We start from the raw sequence: 22,678 nt of genomic DNA, 5'->3' as shown, positions 1-22,678 counted from the left end.
CATCTGCTGGATGTTTAAAGCCCTTCATAACCAAGCACTCCCTGCCCCCTTCAGTCTTACACCTTATAACTCTCTCTACCCCCTTCTTCAATCTGGTGCCATTGATCTCATTGCTGTTCACTGAACATGACACGTCGCCTCCCAACTCCGGGTAGTTTCACCGAGTACCCCTCATGCATGGAATGCTTTCCTCCTTCATCTCCACCTGCTGGCCTTCTTCGAGTCCCAGGTAAAGTCCTACCTCCTACAGGAAGCCTTTCCCAATTGCTCTTAATTCTAGTGCCTTCCCAGCTGTTTGCATGTTGTCTCCCCAATTAGTTTGTGAGCTCCTCCAGGGTAGGGACTGTCTTTCACCTTTTCTGATTCCTTAGTGCTTAGCACAATGCCTGGCACATATTAGATTCTGAATAAATGTTTACTGCCTGCCTACCAAGTAAAGTCTAGCATTTTAGGCTCTCCACAATCTGGCTCTGTAACAACAATGCTACTTGCCACTACTGTGGCTGCGTAAGGCCAATAACACCAGCACACAGAAGGGCTGCTAGCACACACTCTTGGATCTGCTTTTTTAAGGAAAGCAACTTTAAGGGGTTAACAATCTTGCTTTAGTTAAACATACATATATCATTCACTTAGTTCAAGGGAAAAAGGCAGTACCCTGAACTTCAGAGCAAATACAAACAGCAATTACAAGCAGGAATTATAAACAGAGAAAAAAGTCCTTACATGCTTGGTGTAGACATAACCCTTACTCACTAATAGGTACAAGGCCCGTTGGTTACCCTCAACTTTGTTTAACCTGTCTGCCAAAATAATTTACCAGGTGTAGTCACTTGGCATGCTACAGTTTCTTGGACTCACAGATGAGAATTGAGTGCCAGGTAGACACCAAAGGTAAATGAGTAGCTCTGAAAAGGAGCTCAGCAAGCCCTTACGCCAGAGGTGGCTAGTCCTCCTTTAACGCCCCAGGATCACAGAGCCAATATATGTGAGAGTGGAACTTGAGCACAAGTCATCCTTATTCCAAGGCTGGGTCTCTCTATCCACTACATCACATACGCCTAAATGTAGTTTATTTTTAATGAAAAAACTGAAATTGCACACACATACACACACACACATACACATACACACACACACACACACACACACACATGTAATGGTTTGTATTTTATATATAAAAATGTACTTCCTTGCTGTTGGTAGAAGTAACAAGGAAGCACTATTTATATATAAAAGTATTGTAGAAAGAACACAGAAAATAAAAATGAAACTCAAAGTTGTATAATTATAATAGTCAAACTTGGCCCTTAAGAAGAGATTAAAAAAAAGTACATCTTTCTCCTCATCCTTTTAGGGATGAGGAATTATCAGTGTGAAACATTACATATAATGTCAGATATAAAAAACAAAAGACATCAATACATCTTAAAATTATGTATGTGTGCATATATTTAAAGAAAAAAAAGCACTGAAATTAAAAATAAAACCTGGTTTCTAGTCTCAGGTATGATACTAATCAGCTGTGTGGTCTTGTGTAAATGTATCTTGCTATTTTGGTTTTCTCACAAAAAAATGAGGAATCTACAGTAGATGACTGCCAGGTCTAACTTCTTTATTCTCTGCTACTGAAGGTCCTTGAAGATGTCTTGACTGATTTTACACCTTAAAAAAATATGTCCTTTTAAAAAGACAGGGTTAGACTAATCCTTGGCCAATCAATGGCTAATGGCTCTCTAACTGCAGTAAGGAGAGCCTGATACTTCATAAAAGGGTAACAAAGTGAAAATGCTTCTTCCTTACTCCAAGCCTAGTGTGCTATCGACTCAACTACCTAGCTGCCTGTATCCTCATACACATGAGAAAATTTAATCCTAGGGAGCTTTAAATGACTTGCCCAATTTAATTCAATGAACATTTATTGGGTGTGTACTATGTTCACCTCTGCCCTAAATTAAGTGATAAACATAAGAAATGCTCAATTTATGCCAATGAATTGATCACATTTCATAAATACTCTGAAAAGAAGTCGAATCTGAAAACATAGGTAATACTAATGAAAGTTTAGTAAGCCATCAACTAAACTTTAATCAAATCATTTTTGAAACAAATGAAAAAGAAGTGTAAAACTACTTACGATAAACATGACTAGTTTGGCATGCAATTTACTTACTTGTCATCATGTTCATAAATGTTCAGACCCAGAGCATCAACACCTAGCCATAATTCTGTTCCTTTTTTATTCTTTATTTCAAAATAGTTTACACCATACATTTCCAGATCTTGTGCAATCTTTAGATACTCCATCATTGAATCTTCCCTGTTGAAATAATGCTAAATTATAACAGATTTACTCAGGGTAAATTGAACATACAGTATCAAAATAAAAATGCAAAATTCACCTTGTTGCTAAAAATTAGTAATATAATTTTTAAAAATTTAAACAAATAATACTTACTGAAGACCTGATGCAACGACAAATTTCATAAAACCAAAAAACTTTAAATTAGGGAAATCAAATTTTCAAAATTCAAGTACCTTAACATCCCTCTGTGCTCTTCATGCCAGTTTTGTATTCTTTCTTCCCACTGTTCTTTTGTCAGTTTGTGCTGTTCCAACACTCTATTAAGAAAAAAAAATTCCATGAAATCGTATATAAATTAACACATCTAAAAAACACTCAACTACTATGAATTTATGTTCATATATGCTTTAAAGATAATATCAAAGAGGTGGTTTATTATGACCCCCTCCCACCTTCTGCCATTTCACAAACTGAACAACCAAAAAGTAACACATTCCTTCCCATCAGTATTTTAAAAAAAGTGAAACTGTACATACTCAAATTCACAACTGCTGGGTCCTAGTTCTTTCCTTAGTTTACTGAACCACATGTACTTCCTAAACTTGTAACATTAAATTACCATAGTTAATGACTTTCTAATTAAAATATTCATGTATAGATACTGTGATTTATGTCTGTTTTGAAGGAGCATGTAAATGATAGTAATTTCTCAAAAAAAAAGTTTTATTTGGTGACTCCCATTTCTGATACCATCGTTAGCAAATGCGGTAGAATTTTAAACTGCAAGGTAGAAAACATTTTAGAAAACTCCTAGTCTTCTGGGAAACATAGAGAAAGGTATTTTATTCTCAAGCAAAATGCTCATAAACCTAAAGTTGCCTTTTTAAAAGAGATTATAGGAACACCAGTTAGACCAAAACATTGCTCCTCTTTTCACATGGATTCAGGATAGACTCATCCCTTTCCATTAAATTTCTTATGCTGATCCATCAAAACCCAACTTTCCCAGCTCTCCTTTGTTGTTTAATTTTGGGGCTTATAGGGGTTGTATAACACTATCACGACCTGCCAAAGTATGACTTTATGCTCCCAACTTCTTCCTGAAGCACACTAAATCTGAAATTAGAGCTTGAATAAAATTGTTGTTGTTCAGCCATTTCAGTCATTTCTGTGATATCATTTGGTGTTTTCTTGGCAAAGATACTGGAGTGTCTGTCATTTCCTTCTTCAGCTCATTTTATAGAGGAGGAAACTGAGGCAAACAGGGTTAAGCCACTTGCCCAAGATCACACACCTAGTATCTGAGGCCACATTTGAAGTCAAGTCCTCCTGACTCCAGGACCTGCACTCTGTCCACTGCACCACCTAGCTGCTCTTGAATAAAACAGGTTCTCATTAATACATGCATTCTGATTTATGCTTTAAGATCTGTGTTCCTTGTTCATACTACTAAAATTTCAAATTTATCAATTTTGTTGCATATAAAACAGACTAACTTCTCACAAATGTTGACATAGTAAATGATTTACAATTACAAAGTGCTTTACATTTATGATCTCATTTTAGCCTCCATAATAACACTGGAAAGTTAGTAATAAAGATCATATTATTCCCATTTTACAGAAAAGGAAACTAAAGTTCATAGACATTGAATGATTTCTATTATTTTCAAGAAAATTAACGTATAAATAAGGCACTAGATAAAGTACTACATCTGGAGTCCAGAAGACTTCAACCTAGTTCTTTTAACTCCAAATCCAATGCACTGCCAATCACAATACTTACTTGTACTTCAGATACAACTAGTAAAGAACTATTCAGTTTGTTGAATGGAAGTTACTTTGGAATGTTTTGTTTTCCAAATTGATTTTCAACTTAAACAAAATGACTGAATAAGTGGCTCTCACTGTAACAATGAGCTGCTGATGCCTATAACTTTAAGTGTAGCATAATGTTGAAAAAAGATTAATGGATTTATAGAACAAAAATTCCAAACCTAATTCCCCATCTCTACCTCCCCAAATTCATAACAATATTTAACAAAATTTATTCCTCCATGAAAAAACAAATCATGATCAGATCCATATTGACAGATAAAGTGATAGTGATAATATCTTATCTTCATTATGCCAATTTTAGAAATGATAATACTATTACACATAACCCCAGAATTTCTATTCTTAATTGATACAACATAACTAGCATTTAATTATATAGTCTCTGTACTGTTTTTCTTCCATTTGGTCATTACAGCATAGCAAAGAGTTCTGGACTTGGAAGTCAGAAGAACCTTGGGTCAAATGCCTCTCCTGACACTATGGTGAATCATAACCTCCAATGAGCCTAGGTTTTGTTATTTGTAAAACAGGGATATCACCTCTAAGACCTATTTGACAAGGTTACTTGGGGGATCAAGTAAGATGATGTGTATAAAATACTTTTTGAAATTTAAAGCAATATATAAATGGCAACTACAGCAACAACAATGCACTAACATGTGTCTTTTTTCTCTCTCTACCATGCCACAAACTGAAACTGCTTTGTTCAAAGTTAGCAACAATCTCTAAAATACCAAATATAATGGCCTCTTCTCCATTGTCATCCTTCTTGACCTCTCTGCAGCATCTGATGTGGTTAACTACCTTCTCTTCCCATAAACTCTCTCCTTCCTGTTTGACTCCTCTTCTCAGTTCTCCTATCTGTCTAAACCAGTCATCTCTCTCTTTGGCTGGTTCTTCATCCATGTCAACCCCACTAATTGTGGAGGTCCCCACCAAAGCTTTGTCCTGGGTTCTCTTTTCTGTCTCATTTTTTCACCTGGTGATCTCATCAACTTAAATGGGGTCAATTAATCACCTATATGCAAACGATCTATTTCTTTAGCTCTAGTTACTCTTCTGAGCAACACATCATCTCCAGCTGCCTATTGGATATTTCAAACTGGGTATCACATAGGCAACTCAAACTTAATGTCTAAAATGTAATTCTTTATCTTTCCTCCCAAACTCTCCTCCAGTAACTTTCTAATTATTGTTCACTGTTCATCCTCCCAGTAATCAAGGTTCACAACCTCCTCTATGTCATCCTTGATTCCTCTCAATTGCTCACCTCATACAATTAGTTGTCAAATCATAATTAATTTCTCTACAATATCTGTTGTATATAGCTCCCCTTCTTGCCAGCACCATAATTCAGACCCTTATCACTTCTCACTTGGACTACTGCAATAGCCTTCATATTGGTCTCTCTGTCCCAAGTCTCTTTCTAAACTAATCAATCCTCCACTTATGTCACAAAATGACTTTCCTAAAGTATACATGTAATCATGTCACCTCCCTGTTCAATAAACTTCAGTAGCTCATTATTAACTTCCTCTGTTTGGCATTTAAAACTTTTTGCAACCCAGCCCTTTCCTACTAAGGCCATGAAAAGTGAACTCCCCAGCATAGGAGAAGGCTCAGACAGCTTTGGGGACTAGACCTTGGGGAATCTTGTTTTCAAAGGGCAAGAACTCACCAAGTAAGCAATCAGGGGACATAAAAAAATAAAATACTAAAATTACCAAGGATTTCAGGAAAAAGAAAACCCAGTTAAAGACCTTGAGCCTAAGCAGATAAATCAACAGGGAAGATATTAAAAGCAGAAAGGAATATGGCCTCCAGATCATCTAAACAAGTCCAGACAACTATGAATAAATACTGCAAGACAAAAGAAAATGAATGAACACCCACTAAGGCAAAGGACACCCTGTGAATTTAAGAAAGCATGGAATCACATCAGGATGCTTCTGAATGATATAACACAGAAATAAGAATTGTGAAAGCAGAATTTATGGCTTTCACAATGGAAATAACTAAAAGAATAGAAAACTTGTATCCACAATGGCAAAACTCACTCCCCCCCCCCAAAAAAAAGAGAACAATAGATTGGGAATACACAGAAGTGAAGGACAATCTGAGAAAAGACAAACAAAAAGCAGTAACATGAAAAGAAAATGGATTTTGAAGACTGGCGTAGAGACAACTTAAGAATTTTAAGTCTCGCACTAAAACAAAGTCAAAAAACCTACACATTATCATAACTCAAGGAATAATACAACAAGAAAACTGCCCCCCCATTTTGAACACAAAATACAAAGTACCAATCTATTACTATTACTCTCCAGAGTATAAACTTCTTGAAACTAAGGACTGTTTTTGCCCTTTTTTTCCTTTCTTTTTTTGTATTCCCCAGTGTTTAGCCTGGCACATGCCACTTAATAAATGCTTATTGAATAAAATACTCTCCTTCATCCTTGCTCTTATTCACATCCAAATCTTAACCATATTTCAAAACCAATCTAAACTTCTACCTTTTACATGATTCAAGAGACCTGCACGGTCACTGAACAACTTCTAATCTTGTTGAACTTCCCTTAACTTCTCTGAGCCTCAGCTTCCTAATCTATCAAGGGGATATCTTCCCTAAACTGCCTCAGATATTGTAAGGATCAATAGCAGAACACTCTGAAACATAAAAAAATTTACTGTATTATGCAAACTCAAGGTGGTTTTATTCTTATTCTAGCCTTCATTGATCTTATTCTTCTCTGATTTTTAATACATTTATTGTTTATAACACATAATTTACTAGTCTCTCTATTTTATGGACATTATCTCCCAAACTAGGCTATGATACCTCTGAAACCAAAAGCTCTGTCTTAAATTTATTTTGCATTTTTCTCTGATGAAATTTCATAAAGTATCCTCAAACAAGAATTTCTCCAAATGGAAATATGGTCAATTCTACCATCCCTGTCCTATCCATTTGTATTTCCAATTTTGAATTCAAGACCAAGGCCCAGTTCTACTACAGTAACTCCTTTCGTCTCTACACTTCTACCACAAAAATCAGAAACATGTAAGTGAAATATTGCTTTTATACACTCCAAGTGGATTATTTACAAGCTAACACGTTCTTTTTATCATTCTAGAACTCTAAAATGACATTAAAACTTAAGAGTGAAAGGACCTGAATTCAAATTCTAACTCTGACACTTAGTACCTAAGATACTGGGAAAACTTCTTAATATAACAGCTCATACCTACATCATACTTTTAAGGTTAGCAAAGCACTTTACAAACATCTCAATTGATCTTCAAGACAACCCTTGGAAGCAAGTACTAGTATTATCATTTTACAAATGAGGAAATCAAAGCAGACAGGTTAAGTGACTTGCCTAGTATCACATAACTAGTGCCTGAGGCTGAAATTGAACTTGGGTCTTCCTAACTCCAGATCCAATTCTTTATCCATTGCCCTCTTTAAATACTAGTTTTCTTGAAAATGAGGTTAGTTAAGACAAGCTGTAAAGTTCCTTTCTACTTCTAATTTCTATGCACTCAACCATGCAGCTAGTATTCATCAACATTTATTAAACATCTACTATATACCAGGCACTCTGGATACAGAGGCAAAAATCAAATAGTCCTCTGGCCTTGAGAAGATAATATTCTACTGGAACAAGTAACACATACAGACTTCACATTTATTTATTTTGACTGGATCTGTGATTTCATTGTGATAGGAAATGCCTACAGAGTAATTTCCTTTACCAATTCACCTTCTATTCAATTGATTAGCTTAGAGTAGCCTGAGAGCACTGAGAGATATTAAGGGACTTGCCCAGGGTCATACTGCCAATATGTGTCGGAAGTAGGATTTAAACTCAATACCCTTCTTGGGAAAGAAAAGGATAAAAACAATGTTTTTAGAACTTCTACAAAGAAGCTCCTGAAACCCCAGGAAACCTTCTTCCTAGAGGCATTTATTTGTTTCTATTCTCTGGGTGCTTTAAACTGCTGGGTGAATTGCTTTCACCCAGAGAATTAAAATGTTTTAAATAAATGTGTTGATGGTTTAAACTTCAGCCTCTTAGTGATCCATTACACGAAATTAGGAATCATACCTGGACAAGAGGGAAAAGAACCAAAGAGATAGAATAAGTGTGTTTATTGCAATATTTCAAGCTAGAGGTGAGGAGGGCCTGAACGAGGGTGGTAGTCATTCATGTAAGTGAAGAGGTCGGTTACAATGTGAGGGAGGTGATGATCATTAATATCATTTAATATCATTTTTGTAATTTCAATAAGGGCCAGAGTCTGAACAGATTAACCAGAGGAACAGCCCAAACTGATCCACCAGCTTAAACAACCTCTTTGCTCTCTGAATAAACTCTTCCCATGTCAAGAAGGTCAGTTCGGGCTGACTTAAGAACATTCTTTTCTCTAAGGCCATTAAGGATGAGACCCTTAACCCGAGAAAACTATCTTGAATAACGTAACTTTTTCTTATCTTAATATTTTATGGACATATACTAGGTTATGGAATGTTAATGGTAAATTAAACACAGAGATCCTGGGTTATAATTCCAATTGACACTTTGTCAACTATCCTGACTTACTGTATTTACAACCTATTCCATTAAGGAAAATCCTTTTCTCGTATCATGGTTAAACATACATGGGGATCATAAAAGTGAAGGAATGAAGGCATGCTGAGTCTGCTAAAAATAATGTATATAAGCTTTCTCATTCTTTTCTGCAGGCAGTCACACTTTGTCTGGCTCCATACATTTATGTCTGCTATGCCTTAAGGGAATAAATGAATAAACAATATGAAATTTCTATCACCCAGGTTAACAGAGGTTAATAACTGGCAGAGCCAGGACTTGACCTCAGGTCTCCTACCTCCCCCAGTACAATGCTTTTCCACTAAATCACAGTTGCTCTTTGTACCTTGGAGTTCCTTCTCCATTTGGTGCTTATTTTTCAGTTTTACCTTGCCCTTTCTCTAAAAGTTGCTCCTTTAATCAAATTCCAATTTATATACTATTGCTCTAAATGGAGGGAGCACTTCTATGTCAAAAATGGTTCTTGAAAAACCTGAATGCAGGTTACAATCAGTATAAGCCTGTATATTTTCTAGTCAAAGCTATCTCATTAGGGATGTGGTCTATATTTAGACCAGAGAGTTGTTGCAAAGCCCTGAATTTATACTAAAAATGCTTTTTTTAAGTCTAAGATATACTCAGAATACATACATAACTGGGCATATGGGCACTACAATTACTCAACAATTTGATCATATTGTTCTCCATGGTCCTTCCTATATTTAAAAAACCCTTAAAAAGTTATTTTTCCTATTAGGCTGCTGTACCCTGGGTCTATCTAAATATCTTCACATATTTTCTCATTTATAATCTCAGATTTCATCTTTTCTCAACCAACTATCTCAATGTTTCCATACTCTTTTGTTTAATACATTCTTTAATCATTTCCATTGAAATAATCTATCCCTCACTATATCAAACTATCACCTCCTGAAATGTTCCATCAAAAACTAATTCTTCTTATATAAATCCACTATATGAGCTGAAAATCAATAAGGAATTATATTCATCATGGAAAAAAGCAACATTCTCATAAATTATATTTGTCTACTTATATAGCAGCTCATGGGGAAGACTCATCTTTGAGTATATCATGTTAGGAACAGATAGGCAAAATCATCTTCGAGGTGAGATATATGTATTTCTTAAAATCGTGGGGGATTAATAAAATCAGTTTTCAGAAGAAAAAGAAGTAATTCTTATTATCTACAACACTGTACAATGAATGGAACAACTAAGGTTCTTTGATCATATGCTGGAATGCTGAGCACATCTAAATGAATGAAAAGATTAACATCATATATCTCATGTATGTTCCCTTTAACAGTATAAAAAGAGTACACATGCTAATCTATTCCCTGACACCAAAATTATTATAAAATAAATGTCAGAACATGATCTGAGGTAACATTCAAATGATCAAGCCTTCTTAGAGGTTAATGACAAATGATCATCTAGCCTCTATGTGAAGATCTCCAGAAGAGATCTTCATCCATGGCTGCCTGATACAGCCAATTTACTTTTGTACAATTCTAAGGAAATTTTTCCTCTCATCAAGCCTAAGTTTTCCTTATTGCCACTTCCACCTCTAGCACCTGGAGCTGCCCTCTGGGATCAAGAAGAACAAGTCTAATCCTTATTCCACATAACAGACCTTCAGACACACTTGAAGCCCATGACCATGTCCCCATAAGTATCCATTTCTTTAGGTTAAAGTCCTCAGATCTGTTTTATATGACCTGTTGGTTCTTTGAAATTCAACTTAAAACATAGAATTAGTAATACTAAATTATAATTACAATAAAATAAAAAAATTATGTTCCTGAAGTGACAATGGCAGAGTATCCTGAAACAAAGTCTAACTGTTGTCATCCTAAATATGAAATCTTTACCCATAACAAAATGACACACTACTACTAAAAGCATCAAACAAAGCCACACTAACATCTCACTATCAATGAAACCAAAAAAATAACGAAGTTGCAAATATATGCAAGATGACTTGCAGGTTCTCCTTATAGAGGTGGATGAAACAGTTAATTGAAGTTAGCTTTTTCATGTGCCAAAAGGCAACAAGAAATATTTCCTGGAACATTTGCTAATTTTACCATGTAGTCCTAATCAAGAATATTGACATTATTATAAAGAAAACCACAGTTTATAAACTAACATCTGTTGCAGAAGATTAAGAAACAGATCCTATGATAAACCTGATGAAATTCTTCAAACTAGTCTCCATTTAACTTGATATTTAGTGATATCAATGTACATGTAAGGTCAGAAAAAACTAACCTGGAAAATATGGTTTAAGCTTCAACAAATAAAAGAAGGTCAAAGTCTTGTATATCATGAATACTTTCTTTAACAAGAGAACAAGTAAGTATCAGAGGTTGTAAGCACCTAAAAACATTTTAAAAATTAAAATCGACTGCCTTACCAAACTGCAAACTATGTACCCATTTCAGAGTTAGCTGACTGTATATCATCAACTGATTAGAGCAAAAGTCAAATCAGCAACCAAATTATAAAAGATCAAGAAAATGAAATACTATGGTGTTTATAGCACCTCTAGACTAATCTGTTTAAAGAAACTGTCATGCCAGAAAACAAAACAAAAACCAGGAAGTGCACAAAAATAAAGGCAGTATCACCATTTCTTTAAAAAGTTTAACCAATGCAAAACATTTGCCACAAAGACTGTATAAAGAACCCACAAACTACTCTAATTAGCTAATACTAGATGTCTTTACCAAGCTATGAGGCTTGGTGGCCAAGACCAGTACAAATAAAGAATACGAGTTCATATGCAAAATGTCAGACCTAATGGAAGACCATGAGACAGCTGAGAAGAGTAATCGAGCCTGCAGAGAGCTTGACATGAAAACTAGTTGGGCCAGATCATTTCTGCAACATTATAGATGAAACCATTTATGCAGCAAGTCTATAGTGGTTGTTCTTTTCTTATTTTGTTTCCCATCTTTTATTTATTGAATGAAGCTTTAGCCAATATAAGGTAAAAAGTAAACACTTAATAAAGAATTGTACTGAAGAAAGGGAGAGGGATAAATATTTTGAAAATTTAAATCTGTATCCTGGACATAACGAATTAGCAGAGAATGATCAGTTTGTTAGCACATGGAGAACATTCTTAGTACTAACAATACTGAAACCATTCTATTTGTATTCTATGATCTCAACACCTGATATAGCAATTAAGAAGATGAAGTAGCAGAGAATGGTTGGATTGAACTAAATACATAAAGAAAAAATCCATACTAGGGACAACACAAGAACAACACTTCAGCAAATACCGACCCATCCACCTATTTCCTCATCTGTATAGGAGAATATTCTAGGCGTACACCAAAGGAATCCTTGATGAAAACTTAAGAGAATAAGCAGATTTTTGCAGATATTTTTCTATAGAAGGACATATCTGCCAAAGGGTTAGCAAACAAGAGATCTTGCTGCTATGTCGGTCAATTTTAAGACTATTTGAATAGAACAAAATACAGCTGTCGTCTCCAATACATGTTAAAAAACAATGTCCAATATCTATGATGGTTATCTATGATAACTTCATTCCTGACTCATTTTATACCATTAAGTTAGGCACAAAACAGAGAAATGTTTTCCTAGGATGTTTTTTGGTATCAAAGACTATTCTGTCAAAGCAATCCTCAAAAAATGTTCCTAGTGGCAGAAAACATTGTAATTCTATTAAACACTAGAATACTATGATGACATCCATAATTATTCAAAAGAGACCAGTTTGCCCATCCATATCAGAAAAAGCAAAGTTAAATGAAAAATGAATATCGTCTAGATTATGACACAGAACCAAACAAATTCCCACTGCTTTAGTCTAGACAGCCATATATCCCTGGAGAAGCACTGCAAATGGATAATGAAATAAGCTTGGCCCCAAGTTGAAGACAAAAATCAAAGTATCAGAAATAAGAAAGTTATACGGGACCTAAGAGATAAAATAGGACAGGGGTGAGTCTCTAGGGCCAAATTTCTTGTTGGCCTGCCACCTGTGTAAACTCAAAATGGTTTTCACATTTTTAAATAAAGCTTTATTGTATTTTTAAAAATATAAAAACCATTCTTATCTCACTGGCTGACTCTGCAAAAACAAATAGGTTAGCCATACAAAAACAGGGCCAAATATGGTCATTGGGCCACAGTTTGCCAACTCCTAATCCAGTACATCTTTGTTTTTTGTGGACAAGATCAGACTAGACAGAATTTTGAAAACTGTGCAGGTTTTCAGGATAATCTTCTTTCAGGGCAAAGCCAATTTCTTTAACATAAATATCCTTCTAGTGATGCTCTATGGCTATGAATGTTACAACACCTTGATCTTAAAGGATTTAATACTGCAAGTAATCCCAGAAGAAATGAAATTATGGAAACAAATACCATGGCAGAAATAAGTAAACTACAATTATTACTAGGGGGGTGGTGGAGCCAGCTCAAACCAACTCACAACAACAAATTGTTCAATTTTCAATGTGACCATTTATATATTGGAATTTGGCAAACACAACAAATCAAGGCTTGATTTTCTTGTTTTGCTGATTACCTAGACTTAAGATTAAGGAGAAATATTAATAATTCAGATTAAACTTAAAAGTGTGACAGATATACAGTTTATTGTGGTTTCCCCCCCCCACAGAGCTGGTTGTTAAACATTTACCAGCATATCACAGGTTATTAAGCAACAAAGGACTCTTGCTTGAGGAGTGGCATTTAAAAAAAAAAAAAGCCATACAGGCCACTTGTGACAAGGCAGGTTATGTATGTTCAAAGAATGAACAGATGTTCTCAAAGACAATATACAAGGTGTCCCTAAAGTCTGGACACATAGGCAAAAATGCACATTTTGAAATATTTGGAATATTAACAGACCTTAGTCTCCTTGACTTCTTTTTCTGGGATATGCAAAAGGGACGGTGTACTCAATGAAAATCACAGATGCAACACACTTGACTGAACACAAAGAGTGAATGTGCTAAATTGATGGCAATGTGGAGTTATTGCATCTAGTTCACATGAATCTTGCAAAGTGCATCAACCTTTGCATCACAAATGATAGAAATTATATTGAAGATGTTATTTGTTAATATTCCAATAAAATAAAATGTTGCTAAAAATTTCATTCATTTCATTTCTTGAAAATATGTATTTTTGCCTATGTGTCCAGACTTTAGGAACACCCTGTAGGATGAATATGGGTAAGAATCAACAAAAGATGAAAAATGTCATGATCTTCAACCACATGGAAGGAACATACAGACCCTTACGACACAATATCTAACAAACAAGTCAGCTGGTACTAAACCTAAGTTTTAATAAATAATAGATCAAAAATGGAAAGCCTTTCACCAGGTGTATACAAATGTTAAAGCCCATTTAAATTCTTCTTAAAGATTAGAAGTTCACAAAGATGAAAATCCAAAGTTATTATATAAGACACTATACACCCTTAATAGGAATGAGAAAGATTTAGGGAGTTTTCAATTAAGTCACAGAGAATAGTAATTAAATTACTGGCCAAGCTTCACAATAAAGTTTTGAACAACATCTTCTGATACTAGCAACAGAAATTATTTCTAAAATTATGACCTGAAAACCTTCAGTGGCAATTTTTGATTCACTTACAGACATAAAATCCCTTTAAAACAGAAATTAAATAAATGATTTCCAAAGATGCAAAGATCAGTAACTGTTATTATGGAGAACACTTACTAAGCACCTCTCTGCATGTGGTCTGATCTATACTAAACAATAGCACTTCCAAGTTCCCCACTTAAGCACCAAAATTTTCCATCTAGTGCTGCCAGATTATTATTTATAAAATCCAGTTGTGAAACAACACACATTAGTTATCTGGGGAGAGAGCCACTAAGTAATTACCCTATAGACCATCTTACTCCAAAGAGCAACCTGGTCACAATTTTAGTTAAAGTTTAAAACATGAAAAACTTTATTTACCAACTCTGGAAGGCTTTTACAGGTGACGGCATAAAGGCAATCCATCAACAATGTACACAATGTCCATTAACAACACAAATAAAAAGAAAACAAATAAAAACCACTGAATCAAAATGTTATATAATTATGACGAACCTTGGTCCTTGGATATATTTGAACCATGGTCCTTGGGCATATTTGAAAATGAAGGTAAGATAAAAAACAAAAGACATTAATAATAATTAAAAGTAAAATAAAAAAGCATTTTTTTAACTTACCGTTGAGGTAGGAGTCTGTCATTAGCCAGGTAGCCTGGTTTATGAATTTCCTTATTATGATCTCCATATTTAGATTGGACAGCATAGGAAGCCAAAAGAACAGCAGTTTCAGGGGGGCAATATATTTCATCATTTAAGATTGCTTCTTTAACTTGTAAGAAGAAAAGTCTCTGTGTTATTTCTTGAATTAGTTCTTCAGACACATCTTCAGGAAAAAATTTAGCTCGAAACTTGAACTGCAGAGGATTTTCTTTTCTTACATCTTGCTGTGTTACCTTAAATAGCAGTTTTGAATATTATCAATAGGAGAAATCTTCCACTATGATCTAAACCCCTATTCAAGTATATTAAAGGGAAAGAATTCTGAAAGAGCACAGAATTCTGAAAGTTCTAAGTATGGCTCTAAAGTAGCCTTTAACTAAATACAACTTAACTTCACATTCTTTTGGCCAGTTTATCTTAAAGATCCATTTATTTATGGTCAAAATCTTTAATTCTACTCACTTTAAAAATTTACCTAATTTAAAATCTATTTTAAAAGACTGTATTTTGGCATACAGTTTTAAATGATTTAGATATATAACTTTTCGTGATTTTTTTTCTCTTTCTAGTATGCAATGTTGATATCTAAAGCACATTTGAATAAAACACATCCAAAACTGAACTCATCATTGAATTACCATGTCCAATATGCCTATCCTCCCAACTTGCCTATTTCTGTTTATGGTAACATGGCTCCTCCTACTCAGACTGGATATCTTGGGAGTCCTTTTAAACTCCCTTCCTCCTCATACCCTTTGTCTAATCAGTTGTTGGATTATATCCCAATAACACCTCTTGCATCCAACCCCTTCCATTCATATTGCTGTAATGCCTGACACTGACACTCCTCATACTTCCTCCATATCTCTCAGTGAAATTCTTCTCTCCCTTCAAGGCCCAGCACAGGTAAAAATTCCTTCATGAAGCTAACTTCTTACCTAATAGTCTCAGCTAAAATTGATTTCTCCTTCCTCAAATTCCATTAGAATACACTGTTCAAAGTTCTCTCTCGCCCTTATCACATTATACTTGTATAAAACGTTTGTGCATAGCTTTTTTTCTCCATTAGATAACAAGCCACAGGAGGATCAAGACAATAGTATATACATTATATCTTAGTAACGCTAACAGAAAAAATAGTTCCTTGCACGTGAACTAAATTGAACTGTGAGATGCAGATGCTATGTCAGTTAATTTCTTACACAAGAGATTTAGAACGAAAGTGAAATATAGGGAAATGACTATGGCAATGTAAAAAAACATATAAGCAAAAGGCTTTAAATAAATTTAAGATATCCTTGCAAACATAGTCAACTCTAGTTAAACATAAAACATGGAGACACTACTCACTCTAAAAAGAAAAAACGCAGAATTCTAGAAAAATATGTAAAGATCAACATATCGCTGATTTGACTCTCTGCCTATCTTACAAATTCCTAATCAAAGGGGCAGCTAGGTGGCGCAGTGAGTAGAGCACCGGCTCTGGAGTCAGGAAGACCAGAGTCCAAATTCGGCCTTCAACACTTGACATACTCACTAGCTGTGTGAACTTGGGCAAGTCACTTAACCTCAACTGCCCTGCCTTCCCCTTTCAAAAACAAAAAAACCCAACCCCTGCTCCCAAAAACCCAAATTCCTAATCACTTTTCACTGTTACATTATTGTTAGTCATACTGTTGATTTGCCAAGCAAATATCAAATACTTTTCCTAAATAAATCAATCAGACTTTACTTAGAAACAACAAACTGAACAATCAATGTCAGAAAATTTTGGAAGAAGGGAATTTTACTTGCAGCCCAGGGATGACAGGAGCTCTCTGAAGTCAAAACCTGCCCCTGACATTTACTAGCTGTGTGACTCTGGGCAAACCACTGTTTCCCTCAGTTTCCTCAACTGTAAAATGGGGATAATAAGAGCACCCACCCTCTGGGGTTGTTGTGAAGAGCAAATGAGACGCTATTTGTAAAGCACTTAGCATAGTGCCTGTCACTTAGTAGGCACTATATAAACACTTTTCCTTTTCCCCAGAGCTCAATTATAAGTAATATTTAAGTTTTAGACAAGTCTGGGAGAGACAAATGTACAGCTTATATTCAGACAATAAGCTAGCATACCTACACAGGTGCTGTTATTCTAAAATACTGACAGTAAACATGTAGTAACAGCTAGTATTTATATGGCCCTTTAAAGTCTGCCAGGAACTCTATATGTTAGCTAATTTGAACACCATGACAACATAATGAAGTAGATGCTATTATTATATACATATTCCTCATATATATATATATATGGAAAAAAATAGGGTTGAGAAAGGTGATAAGTGATCTGCCTAAGGTAACAAAGCTAGAAAGGTCTGAGGTAGTGTTCAAAATAAGTCTGATTCCAAGCACAGTGCTCTAAGCGCTACAACCTAGCTGCCTCTATATAATGATTATAATCATTGCATATAATTTACCTTTTTATTTAGCTTAAGCCAAGTTGAATAGCCTTTACTATCCACATATTGCAGCCCAAAAAACCAGACTTCACGCAGGCCAACTGTTTTCACCACCTTAAAAAAAGAGAGAAACAGAGCAGTATTAACTGATCATTCACAGTGGATCTAGATAACATTTTACTTTGAGGATTCAATGCAAATAAGCTTGTACTTTTCAACCACAGAGAAGGATTGCTCTGTCTTTAGAAATGTGCACCACAATGCTCAAAATAGCAGTGAATATAACGGCTAAGGAAACTGTGATTTGTTGGGTCAAATTTTGTACTGCTTTCTGTAGCTGTGTGCTCTGAAAAAACCCCACTTGGCATCCTCCTTTCCTCAGGACTCTGAGAACTTCAGAAACTGCTTGAGGAAGTCTAAATGGATATACATGTGCTTGAATTTAAGAATATTTGCTATACAACAAACTTGCTAAGAGATAAGAAAGTAGTAAAGGCATTAAGCACAGTACAAAAATATCCTATGCTTTACAAAAGGATTCACATCTACTTTCTTGTTGAGACTGAGTTTTCATGATATATTTAAAAGGCAAGCTACAATATATAACTTACCTCCAAGTCACAAGTCATATGTTGATGCACATTTTATGACCAAATCTATTGCTAATGAGTATCCCAGTGTGTGGAGGCACTCTCCCTCCTCATTTTATTTTGCATTTAATAAGCTGTTTATATGTGACTGCTAAGTAAATATAAGCTTCCTGATGGGAGGCATGAACTGTTTTTTCACTTTCTCTCTGCATCCCAACTGCCTTGCACATAGTAGGCACTTGTGCTTTTTGCTAGATTAGATAGAACAGAGTTTTATGAATCAATCAACCAACAAGTATTTCTTAAGCTCCTATTATATGTCAGGCACTGTGCTAGGTACACAAAAACAAAAACAATAAATGAAACAATCCTATCAGAAGCAACAAGGATATTCTTAAATATATATCAAATAAATAAAGAGCCTAAATACAAATAAACAAAAAGTAGTAAAATGAAAGGTAGATTGAGAAAAAAGGTTTTCACAGCTGAGGTGATGAGGAAAGGTTTCACACAGAAAGTAGCACTTGAGCTTTATATCTTCAGGAAAGAAAAAGGTTCTAGGAGGCAGAAGTGAGGAGGATGCGCATTCCAGGCATGGGTCACAGCCAGCGCAAAGGCACAAACAGGAGATGGGGTGCTCTGCATGTGGAACAGAGAGAACAGGTGGCTGGCTTTATCACAGTGTAGAAAGGAGAAAAATGTGCTACAAGGCTGGAAAGATAGACTGGGGCCAGGTTTGCAGAACTTTAAACGCTAAATAGTGGAATTTACATTTGATTTTAAGGCAAAACAAAAACACTTGAGTTTAACTGGGGGAAGGGGTGTCAGATTGTGCTTAAGCAAAATCATTAGATATGTGGGATGAGGGAGACTGAGGGGTCCAGGATAACACAAGGATTACAAGCCTGGGATACTTTTAATAATAATAGTGCTATCAACAGAAATAGGCAAATTTTGAATAGGTGTGGGTTTTGGAGAAATGATGAGTTGTGTTTTGGATATATTAAAGTTTAAGATTGCTCCAGGACCTTCAGTTTGAAATGTCTAAAAGGTAATTGGTAATATGAGATGGAAGCGCAGGTGAGAGATTGGAACTGGTTACTATAGATTTGGGAGTCAGAAGCTTAGGAATAAGTACTAAACCAAGGGGAGGTGATGAGTTCACTGAGAGAGTATATACAGAGAAAAGTAGAGGGCCTAGGATAGAGCCTTGGGGAACATTTACAGTTAGATGGGATGATATGGATGAAGAACCAGCAAAGAAAAGTAAGAGAAAGAATAGTTAGGCAGACAGGAGAACCAGGAACCAGTGGTGTCACAAAAGCCCAGAGGAAATAAAATATCACCTATAGTAATATGAAAAAATGCTCTAAATCACTATTGATTAGAGAAACGCAAATCAAAACAACTTTTAAGTACCACATCTCTCCTGTCAGATTGACTAACATGACAAAACAGGAAACTCATAAATGCTGGAGAGGATGTGGGAAAACTGGAACATTGTTACATTGCTGGTGGAGTTGTGAACTGATCCAGCCATTCTGGAGAGCAATTTGGAACTACAGCCAAATGTATTTCATACCCTTTGATCCAGCAATACCACTTCTAGGGCTGTATTCCAAAGACATCACACAAGTCGGAAAGGGACCGTATGTACAAAAATATTTATAGCAGCTCTTTTTGTGGTAGCACAGAATTGGAAATCAAGGGGATGCCCATCAACTGGGGAATGGCTAAACAAGTTGTGGTATAAGAATGTAATGGAATACTATTGTGCTATAAGAAATGGGGGAGATACGGACTTCATAATAACCTGGAAGGACCTACATGATATGATGCTGAGTGAGGGGAGCAGAACCAGGAGAACACTGTACACAACCACAGACATTTGCTTCTGTGATGACTAACTTTGATAGACTTGGCTCTTCTCAGCAATACAAGGTTCAAAGACAGCTCCAAAAGACTCATGATGGAAAAAGCTATCCACATTCAGAGAAAGAATTACGGAGTCTGAATGCAGATCGAGGAAACTATTGGCACTCTTTTTTCTTTCCCTTCTTTTTTAGTTTTGTTTCTTAACTTGACTATTGTGTAAATAAATTAAATGTGAAGGTGTATGTAGAACCTATATCAGATTACATGCCATCTTGGGTGGGGAGGGGAGAGAAGAAGGGGGAGAAAATTTGGAACTCAAAAACTTGTGGAACTGAGTGTTGTAAAGTAAAAATTAAAAAAAAAATTTAAAAAAAGAGAAAATAAAGTATCCAAGAGGAGAGGATGGCCAACAATGTTTAACACAGCAGAGAGGCCAAGGATGAGGTCTTAAAAAGAATCAGATTTGTTAAGTAGGAGATCCTTGGTAACATTGAAGGAAAGCAGTTTTAGTTGAATGATGAGGTAGGGATGAAGAGTGAGGACAGAGAAGTGCAGGCAGAGATTGCAGACAGTTTATTCTCAGTTCACAGAAATGGAAGAGAGATATAACACAATAGCTTGAAGGAACAGGTAGGGTCTAGTAAAGATTTTTTTTTTTAAAGGAAGAGAACGACTTGGGCACATTTGAAGCCAGAAGAGAAGAAACCAGTAAATAAGAGAGACTGAAGATTAGAGAGATTAAGGTTATCATTTGATGGAGAAAACACAAGGAGAAAGAGATCAGGGAGATTATAGGGAGGTTGGTCTTAACAAAAAGAAAGGTCACCTTATTCTGAGAGACTGAGGAAAGTCAGAGACATTGGAGGATGATGTCAAGGGGGTTTGAGATGAAAAGAGGAGGGGGGATATTCGTGAAGTGCTTTACAAATTTTAGAAAAGAAGTACTATAACAATGGTAGCTCAATGAGGCAATTAAGTTTCACAGTGTATAGAGTGCTAGACTTAGAGTCAAGAAAACTTGAGTTTCAATTCTACCTCAGACACTTACTAGCTGTGTGACCACTGGCAAGTCACTTAAACTCTCTGTCCTGTATTTTTCTCATCTGTAAAATGGGGATAATAATAGGATCTACCTTCCAGGGTTGTCAGGAGGCTCAAATGAGATAACAATGTAAAATGCTTTGCAACTTAAGGTACTACATAAATGCTAAATATAATTATTGTTCTAATTTTCTCAGTATAATAGGAGCAAGGTCTTCTGTTGAGACAGAGAGGGTTTGAAGAGAACGAAAAGATTTAGAAAAGCTTTTGTGGAGGGTAAGATAGAAAACTGACTCGGGAAAAAATAAAATAAAAAATAAAAGGATTGCCTTGTTGCAGTGAAGGCCCAGAAGGAGGATAAATAATATTAATTTATAACGTATCTCATCAGCAAGGTCTTCCTGTGTGTGTGTGTGTGTGTGTGTGTGTGTGTGTGTGTGTGTGAGAGAGAGAGAGAGAGAGAGAGAGAGAGAGAGAGAGAGAGAAAGAAAGAGAGAGAGACTTCCTCCGGTTCTGTTCAGCAGGACATGAGTAGGATCTGAGGATTCTGATGGTAGGAGTAATTCACGGCTGAGTTTTGACAAAAAATGAGCAGTGATAGGACAAAGATGCAAGAAAAGAGAGCAGTGCTGAGATAAACTGGCTAACTAATAGGGTCAAGAACAGAGAGGGAAGGAAGTGAAATCAAATCAGGGTAATGGCCTGAGAAAGTTACTAAAAGCTAGAGGGCTTGGAGGTTTCAATAAAGGCAAAGGATGGGTTTAGGAAAGGTGCAGCAGAAAGAGAAACAGAATGATGATGGACAGATGGAGGAACATCAGAGTTTTAATTCAGGCAAACGTAACATTTTGGGGCAATGGTAATCCAGTACGTGAACCTGTGTGACTGAGGTGTAATGGAAGATGAGAATTATGGAGACTTAGAAACTGAACGGTTAGGGAGATTGAGAGAGTGTCAACAAGAATGTTAAAGTCCATTAGTATACGGACAGGAGTTGGAAAAGAGAGAAAGACAGTGAATTAGATACTGAACTCCTTGAGAAAGAACTGCAAATGACTTCAGGACCAATATAGGATAACTACCATTATCTTGATTGGATGGAAGACTTGGATACTGCAAACTTCAAAAGAAAATAGCTTGCTGACTGATGTTGCCCACGAGAGATAAGGAAGGAAACAAGCATTTATTAAGCACCTACTATAAGCCAGGCAACATGCTAAGCACACTACACATATTATCTCATTTGACCCTCACAACAACCATAACAGGTAGGTGCTATTATTATCCTCATTTTACAGTTGAGGAAACTGAGGTTAAATAACTTGGCCAAGGTCACAAAGTTAGTGTCCGAGACAGGATTTGAATTCAAGTCTTCCTGACTCTAAGCCCAGTTCCTTATACACTACACCATCTAGCTGTCTCAAAGTAAAAGCATTACACATGTAATAATTTAGTGACTAAGCACAAAAAGGTGGAAAATCACATTTAAATGAAGATAATTAGTAGCACTTCTTTTTTGTGGTATCCAATCCACATAAGGAAGTCAATAAGCATTCTTTCAATTTCATTTCGTGAATGTATACTGCCCTACATAATTAAGATGAAAAAAATAAATAAATAAAAGGCCTATCCAAGCAGTCAGGGGTTAAAAATGTTAACGTTAACAAGAAAATACACATACCATACAAACAATATTATCA

At 35.7% G+C, this 22,678-nt stretch overlaps 1 protein-coding gene across 2 annotated transcripts in view; it reads right to left on the bottom strand.

Moving 5' to 3' along the window:
• RDX (radixin) overlaps positions 1–22,678 on the bottom strand; it is a 109,171-nt gene that overhangs the window by 31,115 nt on the left and 55,378 nt on the right. For both annotated transcript variants that reach the window (XM_036742596.1, XM_036742597.1), the window contains 4 exons: positions 17,491–17,586; positions 14,993–15,267; positions 2,539–2,622; positions 2,174–2,320 (listed from right to left, as the gene is read on the bottom strand). In XM_036742596.1, coding sequence (XP_036598491.1) covers positions 2,174–2,320; positions 2,539–2,622; positions 14,993–15,267; positions 17,491–17,586 — 602 coding nt within the window. The remainder of the gene's footprint in view (positions 1–2,173; positions 2,321–2,538; positions 2,623–14,992; positions 15,268–17,490; positions 17,587–22,678) is intronic.

Source organism: Trichosurus vulpecula, chromosome 2 (genome assembly GCF_011100635.1).
Source record: "Trichosurus vulpecula isolate mTriVul1 chromosome 2, mTriVul1.pri, whole genome shotgun sequence".
Lineage (NCBI taxonomy): Eukaryota > Metazoa > Chordata > Mammalia > Diprotodontia > Phalangeridae > Trichosurus > Trichosurus vulpecula.
Note: the sequence above shows the minus strand (reverse complement) of the source record. Positions and strands in the feature narration are given on the sequence as shown.